Source organism: Amphiprion ocellaris, chromosome 18 (assembly GCF_022539595.1).
Source record: "Amphiprion ocellaris isolate individual 3 ecotype Okinawa chromosome 18, ASM2253959v1, whole genome shotgun sequence".
In the NCBI taxonomy this organism is placed as follows: Eukaryota; Metazoa; Chordata; class Actinopteri; family Pomacentridae; genus Amphiprion; species Amphiprion ocellaris.
In genome coordinates this window covers 32241516-32257455 of record NC_072783.1, presented here as the reverse complement: position 1 = coordinate 32257455, position 15940 = coordinate 32241516, and the positions used below count along the sequence as shown (strand labels likewise).

General features: G+C 39.3%; 1 protein-coding gene and 1 long non-coding RNA gene across 10 annotated transcripts in view; one reads left to right on the top strand and one right to left on the bottom strand.

The window, feature by feature from the left end:
- The window catches only part of LOC118470261 (uncharacterized), an 84537-nt gene that overhangs the window by 31158 nt on the left and 37439 nt on the right, over window positions 1-15940 (top strand). The window contains exon 1 of one of the 3 annotated variants that reach the window (XR_008599598.1): window positions 10013-10829. The exons of the other annotated variants lie outside the window; for them this stretch is intronic. This is a non-coding gene — a long non-coding RNA (uncharacterized LOC118470261). Of the gene's footprint in view, window positions 1-10012; window positions 10830-15940 lie in introns of those variants that run through there. 3 annotated transcript variants of the gene reach the window in all.
- ptprea (protein tyrosine phosphatase receptor type Ea) overlaps window positions 452-15940 on the bottom strand; it is a 72734-nt gene continuing 57245 nt past the window's right edge. For 2 of the 7 annotated variants that reach the window (XM_055004870.1, XM_023269848.3), the window contains exons 4-22: window positions 15305-15401; window positions 14732-14805; window positions 13865-13909; window positions 12736-12872; window positions 11832-11922; window positions 11258-11334; window positions 10888-10924; window positions 10695-10792; window positions 9900-10019; window positions 9572-9735; window positions 9126-9261; window positions 8831-8980; window positions 6483-6576; window positions 6181-6257; window positions 5923-6057; window positions 5551-5676; window positions 3904-4055; window positions 2436-2571; window positions 452-2283 (exon numbers count right to left, since the gene is read on the bottom strand). In XM_055004870.1, coding sequence (XP_054860845.1) covers window positions 2209-2283; window positions 2436-2571; window positions 3904-4055; window positions 5551-5676; window positions 5923-6057; window positions 6181-6257; window positions 6483-6576; window positions 8831-8980; window positions 9126-9261; window positions 9572-9735; window positions 9900-10019; window positions 10695-10792; window positions 10888-10924; window positions 11258-11334; window positions 11832-11922; window positions 12736-12872; window positions 13865-13909; window positions 14732-14805; window positions 15305-15401 — 2021 coding nt within the window. In that variant the 3' untranslated portion in view covers window positions 452-2208. Of the gene's footprint in view, window positions 2284-2435; window positions 2572-3903; window positions 4056-5550; window positions 5677-5922; window positions 6058-6180; window positions 6258-6482; window positions 6577-8830; window positions 8981-9125; window positions 9262-9571; window positions 9736-9899; window positions 10020-10694; window positions 10793-10887; window positions 10925-11257; window positions 11335-11831; window positions 11923-12735; window positions 12873-13864; window positions 13910-14731; window positions 14806-14959; window positions 15112-15304; window positions 15402-15940 lie in introns of those variants that run through there. The other 5 variants (XM_035947945.2, XM_023269853.3, XM_035947947.2 and 2 more) reach the window with 5 other exon arrangements.

Below are 15940 nucleotides of genomic sequence, written 5' to 3'. Positions count from 1 at the left end.
CTTTTTGGTAGCAAACCGAATATCATAAGGTTTTGGACTATTGGTCTGAAAAAACATGACGTGAAGATATCAGCTTTGATTTTGGAAAACTGGCCATTTTTCACATTTTCCTTTCTAAACCTTATAGTTAAAATATAAACTAACTGAGAAAACCACTGGAAGATTAATTGATAATGAAAAAGATTTACAGCTACAGTAACCAGCTTTTCTCAATCCTCTGTTCTGGTTAGACTGTCATACTGAGTTCAGATGTGTAATGAAGAGTTGTTGCAGTATATTCTTCACATGTGCCGTATCCCACTGAGAACACCCTGCTGCTACTGACAAAGCTTATATCTACAGTGGCTTGAACTTTCCCTCGTGTCTCCCCCAGAGTTGAAACGAAACATAAGCTGTTGTTGCAAACGCAAGCAAAGACATCAGAGGAAAACTTTCACTGACACCCAAAGCATTTTCATTTTTGGATGAATTTAATATTGCAACTTGCATTTCAAAGACACTGAAAGTCCAAAAAAGGGATAGACCCCCCAGAGAGAGCAAAGAGCTGCAGTTTGAACAGACTCTCTTCGATATTCTCAGTGAGGACGGCATGGACAGAAAAGGAGTCATGGGAAAATAGACTCGGCTTGTTTTGTTAGGTCTGTTTCTTCTTGTGCTGCATCTCCCACAGACAGATACATGTAACGCACAAAATATGATGAATCACTTGACAGTTCTTTGCTGCTCAGCGACTTCCACAATGTTAGCACTTTGTCATGTAGTATTTACATACAGCATCAACAAAATTAATTAACGCTGGAGTACCAGATGGGTCAGAGTTACTACCTCAGAAGAAATGCACAGAAAAGCTGCTTAACATTCAGATACTTTCCAAAGAATGAAGCTACCACTAGATGTCTTTATTTGAAACATTCTGGTTCCTCTTCTTTTTTTTTTACCACTGTGGTAAAACAAACCATATTCTACAACATAGTGGAACTGAACATTGATAATAAGTGGTGTTTTTATTTTTTGTTTCTCTGGGGTTAAGCAGGCACTGAAGCACCACATTTGTGTATTGTGGTTTTTGCCATTACAGGACTAATATTATGCTTTTATTACTTTCCTGTGTGTTAACTGTGCATTGCAAAATCGCACTGACTCTACTGCATTTGGTGATCACACTTAACATTTCTCAGGATCATGTTTCTTGACTCTGCCTTCACCTTATCATTGTTCTTCTATTTTGCGTCTTAAAAAAGTACATATGGCACTAATTTGTGAAAAATTTCTAATCTATGATACAAATAAAGCAATAAACATACTCTTCAGTATTACAGGTTCTTGGCAAAAGGCTTAGTTATGTGCTTTTTAATGTGCAGTCATTTTAGCAAAATACTTTTTGCTGTCTACAGACAAAAGGCAGACTGTAGTACATCCATGTTAAATGCATTTGCACACCACTTTTTGAGGTACAAAAGCAGTTTAATGGTCCTTCATGACTCTGTGATACGTCTAACCGTGAAACTTCTGCCTAAATCCTTATTGATAAATTAACCCCATTATCATCATCATCATCTCAGCCTTTGTTGCATAACTTTATGGTATCTGCAAATATGGCTGAAATGATTCATTCTTTTTTTCTGACAATATTTCCATTGGAAAGAGTATCACATTGGTGATGGGCATGTAGCTTGAAGACAATGAAAAATAGTTTCAATATCGCTTCTAATCTCAGAAGTCATCAATAAATGAAAGAATGTATGTTTACAATTAACAACAACAAAATAAACCAAAACGAATCTTAACATTCCCGTCACGTTCTCCAAACACAAGAGAGGAATGTCATTGTCAATACATAAATACATTTACAATAACTACAACTTTTAAAAATATTATGTGGTCAGTTCAAAATAACACTTAGATAAACATTTAAAGTACAATATTATACAACAAAACTGAAATCAGAGACCAACTTTGAAACAACACTTCATGACCAAGTAATTATCATACATGTTGTGAAATATACATTATTAATCTAGCCTTTTTTCCATTTACAGTTTTCATCCACTGACATACCGTATATTACAGCGAGAAAGGAGCTTGAGTTAATGGTAGGACAAGTGCATAGCAAAATAGAAGATCATTTGACCAAGTTAAGGAAACACATAAAACTGAAAAACCTGCTTTAGAAAACAACAATAAAAACCGTGTTTAAGGCAAATCTCGTCATTTAAAATTGGCATAGTCTGAGAAAATGTCGACAAAGTCTTGTACCACCCTGTAGCAGAAGTCATATTGTTCCTGTGGGGGAAAAAACAAGACAGACAAATTAGATTATAGCCTGTAATATCCACAACAGTCTAGCAAAGGCAAAAAAAGCATACAAATGAAGTACATTTGTTTAACTGTTTTGTACTTTAGATAATTTCGGATCCATTTCTGCTGATACTTACCACAGTTTGGACCATATGAGGCCTCTGCATACGTAAACTCTTCACAGTTTGGAACACGTCCAGCAGCCCTTCTGCTTTGACTCGCTCCAAGATATTGCTCAGTGCAATGAACGTACCTGTTCGCCCTGCACCAGCACTGCAGCACACAGAAACAAAAACTCTCAGAGGTTAATGCAAGTATGACCAGTTCTTGCAAGTTTGTATGCAAAACACTACAGTGGACAACAAAGAAATGCAGTATACAAAATAAGTACACCACTGTGCAATATCACTTAAATGTCAAATGTATCAACTCAATAATTGCATCACTTCAAAGCTGAACAGTAAAATTTTGCTCTTATGTAAAAATGAAAACCAACAATTTAGATTTATATTAGGAAAAATACAGGCACCATAATAGGATTTCAATGCAACAGAAATCAAAACATCGTTCATTACTGAGATTAAAATATTTTATTTTTCAACACTTTGTATGTCCACCTGTACTTCTGAATGATGGATTCAATCGTCCTTGGCATGAAGGAAACCAGTGTTGCACAAATTTCTGAAAAGATGTTGATATACTTCAGAGACATGCTTTTAAGCTGCCCTTTACTGAAGGGATTGTGTTGCTCTTTCTCTTTAGGAGAACTCCCAATTCTGTGCTTTACTGCTGGGATTATGCATTTACTGTGGTAGTTGTGGATGGAAGCTGGACACCAACTGAGCCAAACAAATTTATCTTAGTCACATTTGATCAAAGAATGTACTCCCAATATTGTTCAGGCTTCTTTCTATGATTTTTCTAAGCAAAGTTTAATGTTGAAGTTTGGTGTCGATTTGCAAGCAAGGGCTTTTTTCTTTGATGCCATGGACAGTCTTATGCAGTATTTTTGCACTGTCTGAGCTGTCATAGAAACTCTAATTTCAACTGATAGCCCCTGTTTTAAGTCTGAAACGTTCCGAAACTAGATTGTCCAAGTAGTACACTGGGCACCGTTTTAAGTGGTACTATGGCTCGTTCTGTACTTCCTGATGACTGTATCAACTGTGTTTTGACTGATTTTTAGTTGGTCACAGATTTTCCTGTATCCCTTTCCATCCTTTTAAAGTCTCACAGTCAGATTTTTCAGTTTTTCCACCAATTCTTTTCCATCTAGAGCCATTATGCAACCTTGAAATTCCTGGTGTTGATAAGTAATTGTGTAACCGTGTTCATGCAATCAGGCTGATTAGAAATTGCAGCTGTACTCCACATTGTTTCTAACTAACAGCGATGACAGGTGTAAGAGTTTCTACTTTAGGGCCTGTATTTCAACTCAGTCTTTCTAAAGTTTAAGTTTTTAATTGTTCATGACAGAAAACACTCCAGTAATCAGCTTAAAAATAGTTGATAATCATGAATTGTCAATTCAAAGATATTCCACAGGGGTGTGCTCCTGTTGTAAACTGTATAAAAACTGGATTTGGAGAACAGTCTGACACCTACCTGCAGTGTACGACGATGGGATGGTTCCCAGACTGCTGCTGCTGTCTTTGCACTGAGGCGATGATGTCGATCATGCCTTTTCCCTCGGCGGGGATGCCGATCTCCGGCCAGCCGTGGAAGTGGAAGTGCCTGATCACCCTCGTCTGCTTCTCCTTCGAGAGGAAATGCACAGGCAGATGAGAGATCATAATACCTCTCAAATATGATTTATGAGAAGTATATGAAAGCATAATGGCAGGTGCGATGTCAGTGCAGGTTAAGTGTGCAGTCGATGAATGGTGAATGGGTGCTGCTGTGGGAGGCAGGAATGCACTGCTAAGCCTCAGAGGGGTGATGTGGATCGAATGTAATGAAATATATGAGATGAGAGGCTCACACTTGATAACCCTAAACACTTTCTGCCCACCACATTTCCTCCTGCAGTCAGGGGCGCTTTATGTATTCACTTGGGGTTTTGCTCCGTTATAAGACTGTTAAAACTGTTAAAATTGCTTTTAACATTCATGAAACGCTGATGAGGTTTTGCATTTCACTATGTTGAGGAATTAAGTTTAAACCAGCAGAACAGAAATTGTGTCTCCCCCTTCTGGCAATGAGAGTAATTACACACTATTGGCGCATGTTTATGACGCATGCCTCGCAGTCAGACACTTTAGTTTGTAATCCTTTGCCTGAAAACTAGTTACATTTCTGTCTGGAGCATCAGAAACTTGACTTGCACGCTTTCTAGGTTTTTCCCATCACCATACTCCGTGTCTGTTGCCACGGTTACTCCCCTCTTCAGCTCTAACGCATGATTGCTAGTTAATGTAAAACAAATTGCTAGCGCAGCAATGTCGCCTCAGGTACCAGATTTAAAACCCCAATGCACAGAAAGATTTACGTGGCACTAAAAATGCTTTAACAGCATTGTGAGAAGTGATTTGGCTTGATGTAACGGATATTGATTTACATGTAAAAGTCTTGCAGTCTAGCTTCACGAAAAACAGGTTTCACTCTGTTTCTTCATTGTGGGAGCCTGTAACTGTCTGAGTGAAATAGGAGATTTGTATTTTTCTTCTTCACTGCCCTTTAATCATGTCACGACTGCCAGATTTATGTTGTGACCCTTAGAAGGGGCTTAAACCCTTGATTGAGAAACACTGGACTAAACTATGTCTATAGTAAACTAGTTCCACCATGACCAGGTTAGTGGAAAATTGATTAATGACAATCTAAGAAAGCAATATTTAATAACAGAGACCATTTTTTGTTGAATAAGTACTTACACTAATTTTGGGTTGGTTTTATTGTTACTGTATAATTTTATGATTGTATCACACATCATTTGTTCAGCACTGTGAACAGAAAATATCTAGATAGATGAAATTATTATTAGGTTTCATAATCATATGCATTTTTCCTAACATTTCTGTATGCAAAACTTCTACTTACGATAGATTTTTCTTTTACAATTTCTTGACGAAAAAATATGATGCTTCTTTGATTAATCTAACTGGTTTCACCTTAATGTTTAGTTTAACTAAAATGCTCAAAGGAATGACATCAAGAGGGCCCATAAATGCCTTTTTATCCTGGTAGTTGTTAATGAGGCTATATTGCAGCGGTACATTTGCCTGTGTGATAGTGAAAGGTTCATTTGCTTACCGGGACAAAGGTGAGTACCAAGTCTCGTAGACTAAAGGTTTCACACAAAGTGTCTCCTTTCAGCTCTACTGTGTAATCTCCATAGGTGACTGAGTCCTCTGTGGGCCAGTACTGGCAGCATTTGTCCTGCAACAACAAAAAAGACAAGTATTTATTTACTGCCAGCAATAAGCATCTTTATATATAAAATGTAGACATCTTAGAATAGTTTTGGCTGAAGATATTAAATACTGCATACATTTGATATAAAAGTGCAGTTGTGCGCCAAAGGCAAGAAATCAGAGTGAAATGTTTTATGTTGCACTGTTATTGTGCTTATTAAAGCCATAGATCTTAGCTTGCTTGCAGGGAGGATCCGCTATCGTAGCTTACCTGCTCCCTCTCCTGGAGCTCAGTGAGCATGACAATGGAGTGACATTTCCACTCCCACACCATTCTCCAGAAATCCTCCACTGTGTGTGGCAGAGGTCCCTGTGTGGCAATGAAGTAGTCCTTCTGTCTGTATCCCTGAATCACAGCAAAAAATACAGAAGTTCAGGTTCACAAATACAATGATGTGCATGAGTAGGACACTTGAAGACGACTGCAGAAATGTGAGATTAAAGACATCAGGAGACAAAATGTGCTTACATCTATAAAAGATGCATTGATGTAATCTGTGAACTCTTGACCTCTTCTCATGGAGAGAATAACTCGGTTGAAGTCATCTGAAACAGGAGTAAAAACATGTAGATTAGTGCAGTTCATGAACCTGTTCAGAGTATAAAAGTGGCTCACTGAGAAAAGTTAGACTGCAGAGCATAGAATTAGAAAAATGTCTTCATATTCGAAATATAGTTCCAGGCAATGTAATCTGGAGCGCAAAATTTGCCATGAGCTGATAAATGGGACAAGCATCTAATTAATTTTGCATGCTTTTCCTTCTCTCTTACATGGAATAATTTGCAGGACCCTGTTCTTCTTCATGTTGGCAGGCAGGTTCCCTGTTCTCATGTTCTCCTTCATTATTCGCATGTTGGTCAGTTTCTAAACAGAAAGCAAGCAGACAAAGTTAAAATCGTACAAATGTTCACCGTCTTTTTGCTTACAAATAGAAGACACACTGTTGATTATGTCACACTTACACAGTATTTGTAGATAAGTTGGCACTGCGTAGATATTGCTTTAGAGTGAAGGATGAGGTTATTTTATCAAGGCTTGAGATTCTGGCATCTTCCTCAGTTCAGTTTACACTATGTGCTGTCATGACGCCTGTTTTCTAACTTAACTGGGTCAGTCTGAATCATCTGAGATAAGCAGTACTGCTCCACCGTCTCAGATTTTGTTCAGAGTTTAGTTATTTGTTACCCAGAAGTAAATGCTGCAAAATGTATTTTCAGACCTTGGAATTTTTGTAATTTCACCCTTGAAAAATGTCTTACCTGGGAAGCTATTTTTAGGGTTCAATATTTCCAGAAATAAAACTCCCACGGCCATGAAATCTGGCCAGATTTTTCACATGTGGGTGGTACTGGAGCCCCAAAAAGCGCCCAATAAAGTGTGTGTATATATATATATATGTATCTATATTTCCATAAAAACATAGTTTTTGATTGACTTTTATATATTGTATAAATGATAACTTCATTATAATTTTATAATATGGCCAATAGGGCAAGTCAGGTTCCACTTGTTTGCTACTTTGACATTCCAACATGGTGATGTAGACTAATTCTTTGGACCACAAAAACTATAGAGCGTAAAAACCTCAAAATTTGTATTATATAATCAAAGTTTTCTTCATGTGGAAATTTAATAGCATATATATTCTTCAACAAACTTTCTGGAGCCCCGATACCACCGTTGTCTACTTTTTTCCCATTTTCAAAGGCCAGTAATTAAAAATTTGGATTTGCTAGAAAGAATTTCTAATTTCATAGCTCTAAAGATACTGATGGCTAAATGTGGGGTCCCAGTTAAGACATTTGTTTGTTCTTCTTTATTCAAAATAGAGAATTTCCCTGGTGTGAAGAAAGGAGATTCTCAAAAATCAGCCAAAGCGTTTTATAGAACTTGTGTTTTTGGCCCCAATGAACTTTTATAAAGGCTGAACAAGTGCAGCAACATAGTTCCTGAATTCTATTTGAATAGACACAGACTGATCCAACTAAATTCTTGTATTAGAAAGAATTCATTTTTTTTGTGATGAGTGGTTGCAAAGCAAGTCTGCATGTTTAGCTTTGTGCTTTGTGATTTCATGTAGGTACATGTGTTTTTTTTATTTATTTTTTTTCTGAATCTGATGTGTATGGAGCCCCACAACGCTCATGGCGAGATTTTTTTCTTCCTATTTGCATTCCCTCACAATAAGCTTTGCTCTCCTTTTTATTCACATGAATCCTCGACGTGTTGATCCATACCAGTTGTAATACACTGCCTGTTTAAAGAAGTACTCCAGATACTACAGAGATAATACAACATAGCATTTATTGCTCAGTATTCTCTTTAAAAGGCTGATCTCTGACAGCATCCAGCTGCTGGTTGTGAGCACAGCTGCAGCTGGTTATTGTTGGGACTTCAGCTGCTGCTGTGGCTCAATCAAACAGCGCCATGGACGTGTCCAGCTGTTACTTTTTGACCCAGCTGAGCTTATTTGACAGATGCTTATTTGAAAGTTCAAGAATTACAGTAGCTTTAAACCAATGCTCATCAAGCAAACCTGTCGCTACACACACAACTTTAAACATCTTGAACAAAAACTAGCAGCTGGATACTGTTGGAACACGGCCTTTTGAAACACGTTAAGTAAAGTGTTACAGTTTTAGTAGTATCTGCAGAGTCTTTCCTGAAGAAGGCCCTGTATTATATCTGGCCTGGCCTGTACAGCATGTTGGGAACAAACACACAATTCATTGAGAGAAAACGTGGGAGTAGTCCCCAAAAAATTCTCAGTTTAACCTTTAGGGGGCTCCATAGACATGATTCTGGAGGAGCTATTAAAATCTATAACCTTTTTGCCCTACGTAGATTAGTGTAAGTTCAGTTGCTGTGTGTAACTGTCAAAGACTATAAATTGAAAGTATCTTGCAGCTATGTTTGCTACACATCTTCTCCTCTCTTTTTTCAGACGGTTATCTCTAGTATGAACGTGAGTATATTTAATAGATCGGGGGAAATTAATAAAACTAAACCTAAATACAGTTGTGTAGTGCGTTTTTGAAAATAAACTATTTTTGGGGCAGCTTGGTGTCTATCTGCTTGATACTGGATGCAATATGTCCTGCAGAATAAGGGGGCCTACCTTAAATTCCTCCTCCAGGCCAACCCGATCACCGTTAGCAAAGGTGTTGTGCAGTTTGTGCAGATGTCCTTCCAGGGACGACACATCCAGCTCCGTGTCTCCATAGAGGTAGTATTCAAGCAGGGCCTGGTAGATGAATGAGTACTGCATCTGAGGTGAGAAAACACAGAAACAGATGAATGCACGCAATACGCACGGGCACATTTGCAGCTGATTAAAGGGAAGGATAATTCACACACACATGTCCACAAACAAGCATTAGTGTAACGTCATGTGGCTGCCATCTCCAACTCACATCTGTCTGGATGAGCTGTGAGCGCTGTTCTCGTATCTTGGAGACGAAGCCAAACACATCAACTTTCTGCTCTGCGTGCATCATGTCAATCATGGCGTCTATTACAATGAAGGTTCCCGTCCTCCCAACACCTGCGCTGGAGACACAACACAAACCACACACTGATTACACCACAATCCTCAGCTGACACTTCCATGTTAAAAAAAAACAGCAGGAGGGAAACAAAGGGATGTCTGTGTTTGTAAACACATGCATTGCTAGTCACTCAAAATGTTTCCAGCTTGCACAGCCCCCAGACACAAAAAGGAAATACTTGAGCGTAAATATTTTTTGTATCGCCATAGAAATAAATGAGGTAATTAAAACTAAGTTCATTCATGAGCACTGGAACGTCTGTATCCAAGTAAACAACAACAAGATGATTTTTGATTATGGTTTTCTGGTACCTGCAGTGGACCACGATTGGCCCAGCAAAAGTTGGATTCACTGCCTTGACCTTTTTGAGGAACTTGAGCATGCCGATGGGGGAGAAAGGGACTCCAAAGTCAGGCCAGCTGGTGAAGTGGAGCTGGGTGATGAGACGGGGAGTCTTAGCAGCATCACTGGCTTGCTGTAGGATCAAATTATAATCGGTATACAGCATAGAAATAGAAAATTGTGACAGAGACACAAACGGAGGCAAAAAACCCATCTCTATAAGTTAAATAAGTCAAAAAAATGGCCAAATTTGAAAGAAAAAGGTCATCAACTTTTCACAATTGCAATAAAACGTACATATTGTACACAGAACTTGCGTATGGTGTAGTCCACCAGGACAGTGAAGTCTTCGACTGCCACCCTCACATTCCCATACGTCCAACAGCCCTGATCCGGCCAGTACTGGTAACACTTGTCCTGCAGGGAGACAATATCACCACCTTTAAAAGCAGCTGTTCCTCCTGAACATAGAGGAAAGACTCTCCTTTAGAATGACATATTAGCTCTTACGCATGACTTCAGCAAAAGTGAGCTTTAATAAAGGGCCCACAAGCTTCCATTTCACAGCCAGTCAGTCCAGATTAGTGGAAGTGACGGAGGTGAAACCACTCAATATCTAACTTCACTGGGTGATTATGATGCCGCCTTAGAGGACTTTATTACACCTTACGTAGCCATTGATTTTGAAGCCATCCATGCGCTGATTTAAATCTTCACCAATTCTCTCCTTATTGATTGTTTTAGCCGTTTTTTCCGCTCTCCCTGTTCAGTGGAGGAGCTCCAGTTCGCAATATAAATGGTATAATTATAGAATAAAAACAGATGTCAGAGGAGAGATTACAGGTGTGAAATGAATTGTTGAAATTATACACCCCATTGTCACCTCTGACCATAACCAAAGACATTTTTTTATGCTCCATTAAGAAAATCAGGCTTTTTTATTTTTTATTCCCTCCTCTACAACGAGGTCAGAGCAGAGAGCTGGCAGGAATCCTGTAGCTGCGAGAGACGTGCTGTCTTCCTGAAGGGAAGCTTTTCATGCACAGGATCTGAGAAGCATCTAAGAAACAAACAAAGCTGAAAGTCACTTACTTCTTTTCTTTCTTTCAGATTTGTCAGCATGACAACAGTTGATACTTTCTGCTCCCATATCATCCTCCAGAAATCTGCTACGGTGTCTTCTTTGGGACCTGAGAGACAACAAAAAAAGTACATTTAATGATTTATGTGAGTGAAAAATCAAGGACTTAACAGAGTTACGCAAATTTTTTTTTCTGTAACTTACCTTGTGCTGCTATGAATTTGTTCTTTTCTGTGTAACCCTGGTAGAAAAGAAAATATAAATATACAGCTCGAGAACAGCTAATAAAAGATCCTCTGGTGTTTTGTAAGTCAAGAATGAAAAAAACCCTTCAACTGAAAGTAAACATGGATAAGAAGTCCTTCAGCGTTCAGAAAAATAAAACTGAAGTTAGAACATGTCTGACTCCTTGTAAGCTCAGCAAACTTTACTGACTGTGATACAATTGACTGCTACAGAAAAACTCTGGAGCAGAACATTCATAAGAAATTAAGACAGTATTTGCTATTTTGGTACCGTTAAGTATTTTACACATGAATATCATCAAACTGATGGAAAACAAACCAAGACTCACGTCAATGTAAGAAGCATTCACATAGTCTGAACAGGGATTTCCATCCAGCTGAGTCAACACCACTCTGGAATGATCATCTGTCAGTGAGAATAGCAGCGTAAAGTTTAGAGGGTAGCACAAATACTGTACAAACAGACTAAAGCACATTAAACGAATAGTTGGGTCTTTTGGGGAATATGTTTATTTGCATTCTTGCAGGGAGATGGATGAGAAGATCAGCACCACACCTGTTGGTACAGTTGCATAACTTAGCTTAGCTGTAGCTTTATTTCTACCTTAGTTCCATGTAACTCTTGGCAAGAAAGTCAAACTACTCCTTTAAGAATCATATAGGCATATAAAACAGGTGATAAATGTACACAATCACAAAGGAACTGCACATGCAAAATGGAGATATTTTGAGGAAACTCTCAGAATAGAGGTGTTGCATTGTGAATGAATACATGAGCTGTTATGCAGATCCAAGTGCTTCTAGGGAAAAAAAGGAGAAAATGCACGTGCACGAATAAACAGGAAGCTTTAGGCGTGACTTCATAGAAAAACGGAGCTCCTACAGAACAGAAAGTACACTCACAGGGAAGGATGTTGGGGTATCTGTTCTTCTCCTTGTTTTCATCCTTGTTGGCCTCCTCGTACGTCCCGTGGGCATTACCTCCCGGCAAGGACTGCAAAACAAAATTACAAGTTTGTACATAGCCCCCCACATAGCTGAAAAATGGCCCGTCAGCCAGCAGCAGCAGCAGCAGCAGCAGCATTGTGTTCTGCAGTACGTAGAGCTCTGTTCACTTCCTCTGCTACCTACAGTAAACAGTCCTCTATTAAAAGCGGAGAGGTTCAACTTCCTCTGTCTGCGCTGACAAACCGCCTGAATAAAATCATACTTTAATCTGATACATTCACTATGAGTCATACACTTTATTTTGACTCAGATCCTCAATCAGAGACACAAAAAGGCACAAGGGTACTTTTTTCATGCATGTGGGCGTGTATATTAACAGTATGTGTCATGGACAATGTGACACATAGCTACTGTAGTTTTCCTTCATAAAAATACATGCATAAGTCATGGTTTAAATATCTTGCTCTCTCATGAACACACAGCGTTGTGGGAAATCCCTTTGCATACAAATTCGGATGTTTTGTAGGGGTTTTTTGTTGCCGCTGCTGGAGGCATGAAACACCTCCACCTTTTGGTTATTAGACAAAATATTTAAAAAGAAACTTGCAGCAGTAAATACTGCATTAAAAAGACGTAATGGATAGACGTGGTAATGACATGGTGTTTTAAAAGACTCCAAATCAACGCAGCCCTGAACCACCAAGTAAACTCAGTGGACCACTATTTGAGCAAGCCTATAAATCACACAGCATCTATGCACCACAATGACTCTGTGACTCATCACATGTAAACACCACTTGGAGCACTTGAGTCGACCGTTTCTGAAAGCTCCAGGAAGAGGAGAGAGCTGGGTGCTTACGTTGTACTCCTCCCTGAAGAGCTTGCCATCATCGGCCGAGCGGAGCCTGTACTCCTCCTCCAGGTGGTCGACTGGGATGGGGAAGTAGGTCTTGGAGGCTGAAGGGGATCTGGGCAGAAGGACCACCGTCTGTTGCTCTGTTGGGGGAGAAAACACAGGATTTAACAACCCTGCTGCACTCATTCAGTGGTTTAGCTGAATATTTTGAGGGGGGATTTTTGTTGTGTCCACAGAAAACGACTGATTCGAGTTTGCATGAATTAGCTCAGTATTTGACAGTTTTAATAGTAGATTAAATTAATGTCATAGTGACATTTTTGTGGGTTAAATGACCAATTCAGAGTTATTTAATCATTAAACAGTGGATTGGGTTTGAGTAGAAAAGTGGTTCCCAACCTTTTTTATCAGACATATGGTATCTATTTCAAACTAGGAATTGTTCACATTGTTTTTGTATAAAATTCTTCAGTTTTATTATATTATATGAGTATACTACTTACCGTGCTAACTTTATCTGTTATTTTTAGTGAAATATTTAAACTTTTTAACCATTATAGGCCTTTATTCACTCCTCAGAGCTACCTTTCAACTGTTTCTCCATTACTTTTAACTGTTTAGAAGACTCTCTAGCTAGTTGCATCATAATCTTCAAATAATAATGGTTACTCGAGATATGCATTTATATATTTAATCAAATTTTATCAATAAAGTTTCTTTATACCTCCTTGCAACTGTAGCTGCACCCTAAGGACACAATCACATCTGGTTGGGAATCACTGAATTAGACGATCAGCTTATTCAATTAATATACATGGACTTTAAAAGAAAGTTCATCCAAAACTTCACATTTACAATCATAGGCAATGTTTGCATATATTTGCCAACACAGCAGTGATAAATATATAACACAAAACAGGAATGCAAGTATTCACTGATCACCAAACATCGACAGGTATGAGAGAACCAGAGGAACCCAGGGAGAAGCCACTTACAGCACCCTGTAGGCTTTTCTGCACCCTGACTTGGCATTCTGTTAGCACTCACACTTTGGAAAATAGAGGTTGGAAAAAGTACCGAGAGAGTGTTAGTAACATGGAGGTTCCCGATACCGCCACCCTGTATACCTGACCTGGTGGTACAATGGTGTATAAGGACTCAGTACTGTATCCAAGCTCTAAAACACAATATACACACACACACCACATCACTTAGAACACACATATGCAGTCAGAGGGCAAAACAACTGTGAGTTAAAACAGCATTTGATTCATTTTCAAAGCACACATGACACTTCTGCTTTCAGTTGAAGCAATGATAATGGTAGCACAAAGAAAATACAACTCCCTTGAACCAATAAATCTTTTAAATTATGTGTAAAATTTTAAGAATTACACTAAAATATTCTAATATAAAAATATGTTGTTTGCAACTACTTTATCAGCAGCTCAGCACAGTTTTGTGTTTGTTACAGCTACTTGTGGGTGTGCTGTGTTTTTCCCAGCAATAAATCCTAGTTATATTTCCCATCTGCCATAATACGACCTGCTCTATGCATTCCTTTGTCATTTCAGATAAGAAAATACTTCCTAAAGAACATTCACAGAACCTCAGCACGAACTGCTTCCTGTAAAGCCAGATAGCCTGTTATGAAACTTCACACGAATCAGCTTGTTGGATGCAACTCAAAGCTCTTGTGAAAGCTTCCCTGATCTTTGCACAGGTTTTTCTTTATACTAACCTAACAAGCAGCATCAAAACGCTATAAAAAGGTGGTGAGGATAGCACATAGTTAAAACCACAGGAAGTCAAACACAACCACAAGGCAATGATGGGACAAGTTACTGTTACAAATATAAAACTGTTTTACACCCCCTATCGTCTCTTCACACCCTTTTTTACTTCTACTTTCTATATCTCTTCACTTTGCTGCTTTTGACAGCCAGTTTGTCTGCTTCTCACAATCGACAATCTGTCATACTGCTTGTAACAACGTTACCTTGTTCTTCCAGGATGCCATTTGGTATCTTCTTGTCAACTGTCGTGACGACTGGTTTTCTCTGGTTTTTTAACCTGCGAGGGAAACATACAGTAAAATGAGAAAGACAAAGTGGTGTAAAACATAATTTAGCATGTCGTTATATAATCCAGAGATACATTTTGTTGTTATTCTTCAGTCACACCAAAGAAATCTTTGTAACAATGATCAAAAATCTCTCCATCCTACCATCTGAAGCTTGAGAAGCTATTTTTTCTCATTAGCTGATGTCTTCTTAAGGCAGTGCTGTAGTCAGAATCTAGTACAGAACTTGTTCTTTGCTCTCTTAAGCTGCCTGAGTAGCTCCACTGTCACAACCTGTTCTGTTCTCACTAAACGTGCGAGGGAGTCAGCTCGCACTGCTTCCTGACTGGGCTCCGCCTCGGTGACTAAAGGAGGAAGTGTTTGTCACCCTGAGCTCTGCCCCCTCAGCCTGGCTCGCAGCCAGTCAGCGAAAGGGGCAAGACGAAGGGGTGGCTGGAGGGGATGTAAAAAGGTGAGGCAAGTGAGTCCCTCCAGGGTGGGAGTGTTTACCTGAGGAAGTACCAGGCTAGCAGTGCGATGATGAGCAGCAGCAGGGACAGAACCAGCACAGTGGGGAGGATGTGGTGGCTGGGGGATGTAGCATCTTCTGAGGAAGAAGGAGAGGCAGAGCCGGGGGTCAAGGAGCACCGCCAACAAAGAAGCAGGAAGACGGGGGCAAGGCTACAATATAGATATGTGCATGTGTGCAAATGTTCATCTGCAATCATGTGTGGGAATCATGTGCATGTTGCATGAACTGATCAAATAAATACTCCTGTGTTCTCCCCCTGACTTGATTTAATGACTGGCTTCAGCAGTATTTTGTCTGCAGAGATAAACATCAGCCTTTTTCACCCTGTCAGTGTGTCTAACAGAAAATGAGAGGCTCTGTGAATGCAGACTGAGCTGAGAGTCGCAGCACAAACAGCCAGCCATTAGCTGTGTTTATAAAGATGTACAATAAGCCCTAAATTACTGTCCAGGGCTGCCGAAGTTCACTGCGATCTGGTAATAACAAGGCTGTAGAAAAGGTTGTTATCAAGCAGACGCATGCGCTGCAGAAGATACATACTAACCATATCTTAGGGAAAAGTGATGACACTAGTGGGGAGGAATGAGATTCTGCTGCAAATTGTTCCGTCTCAC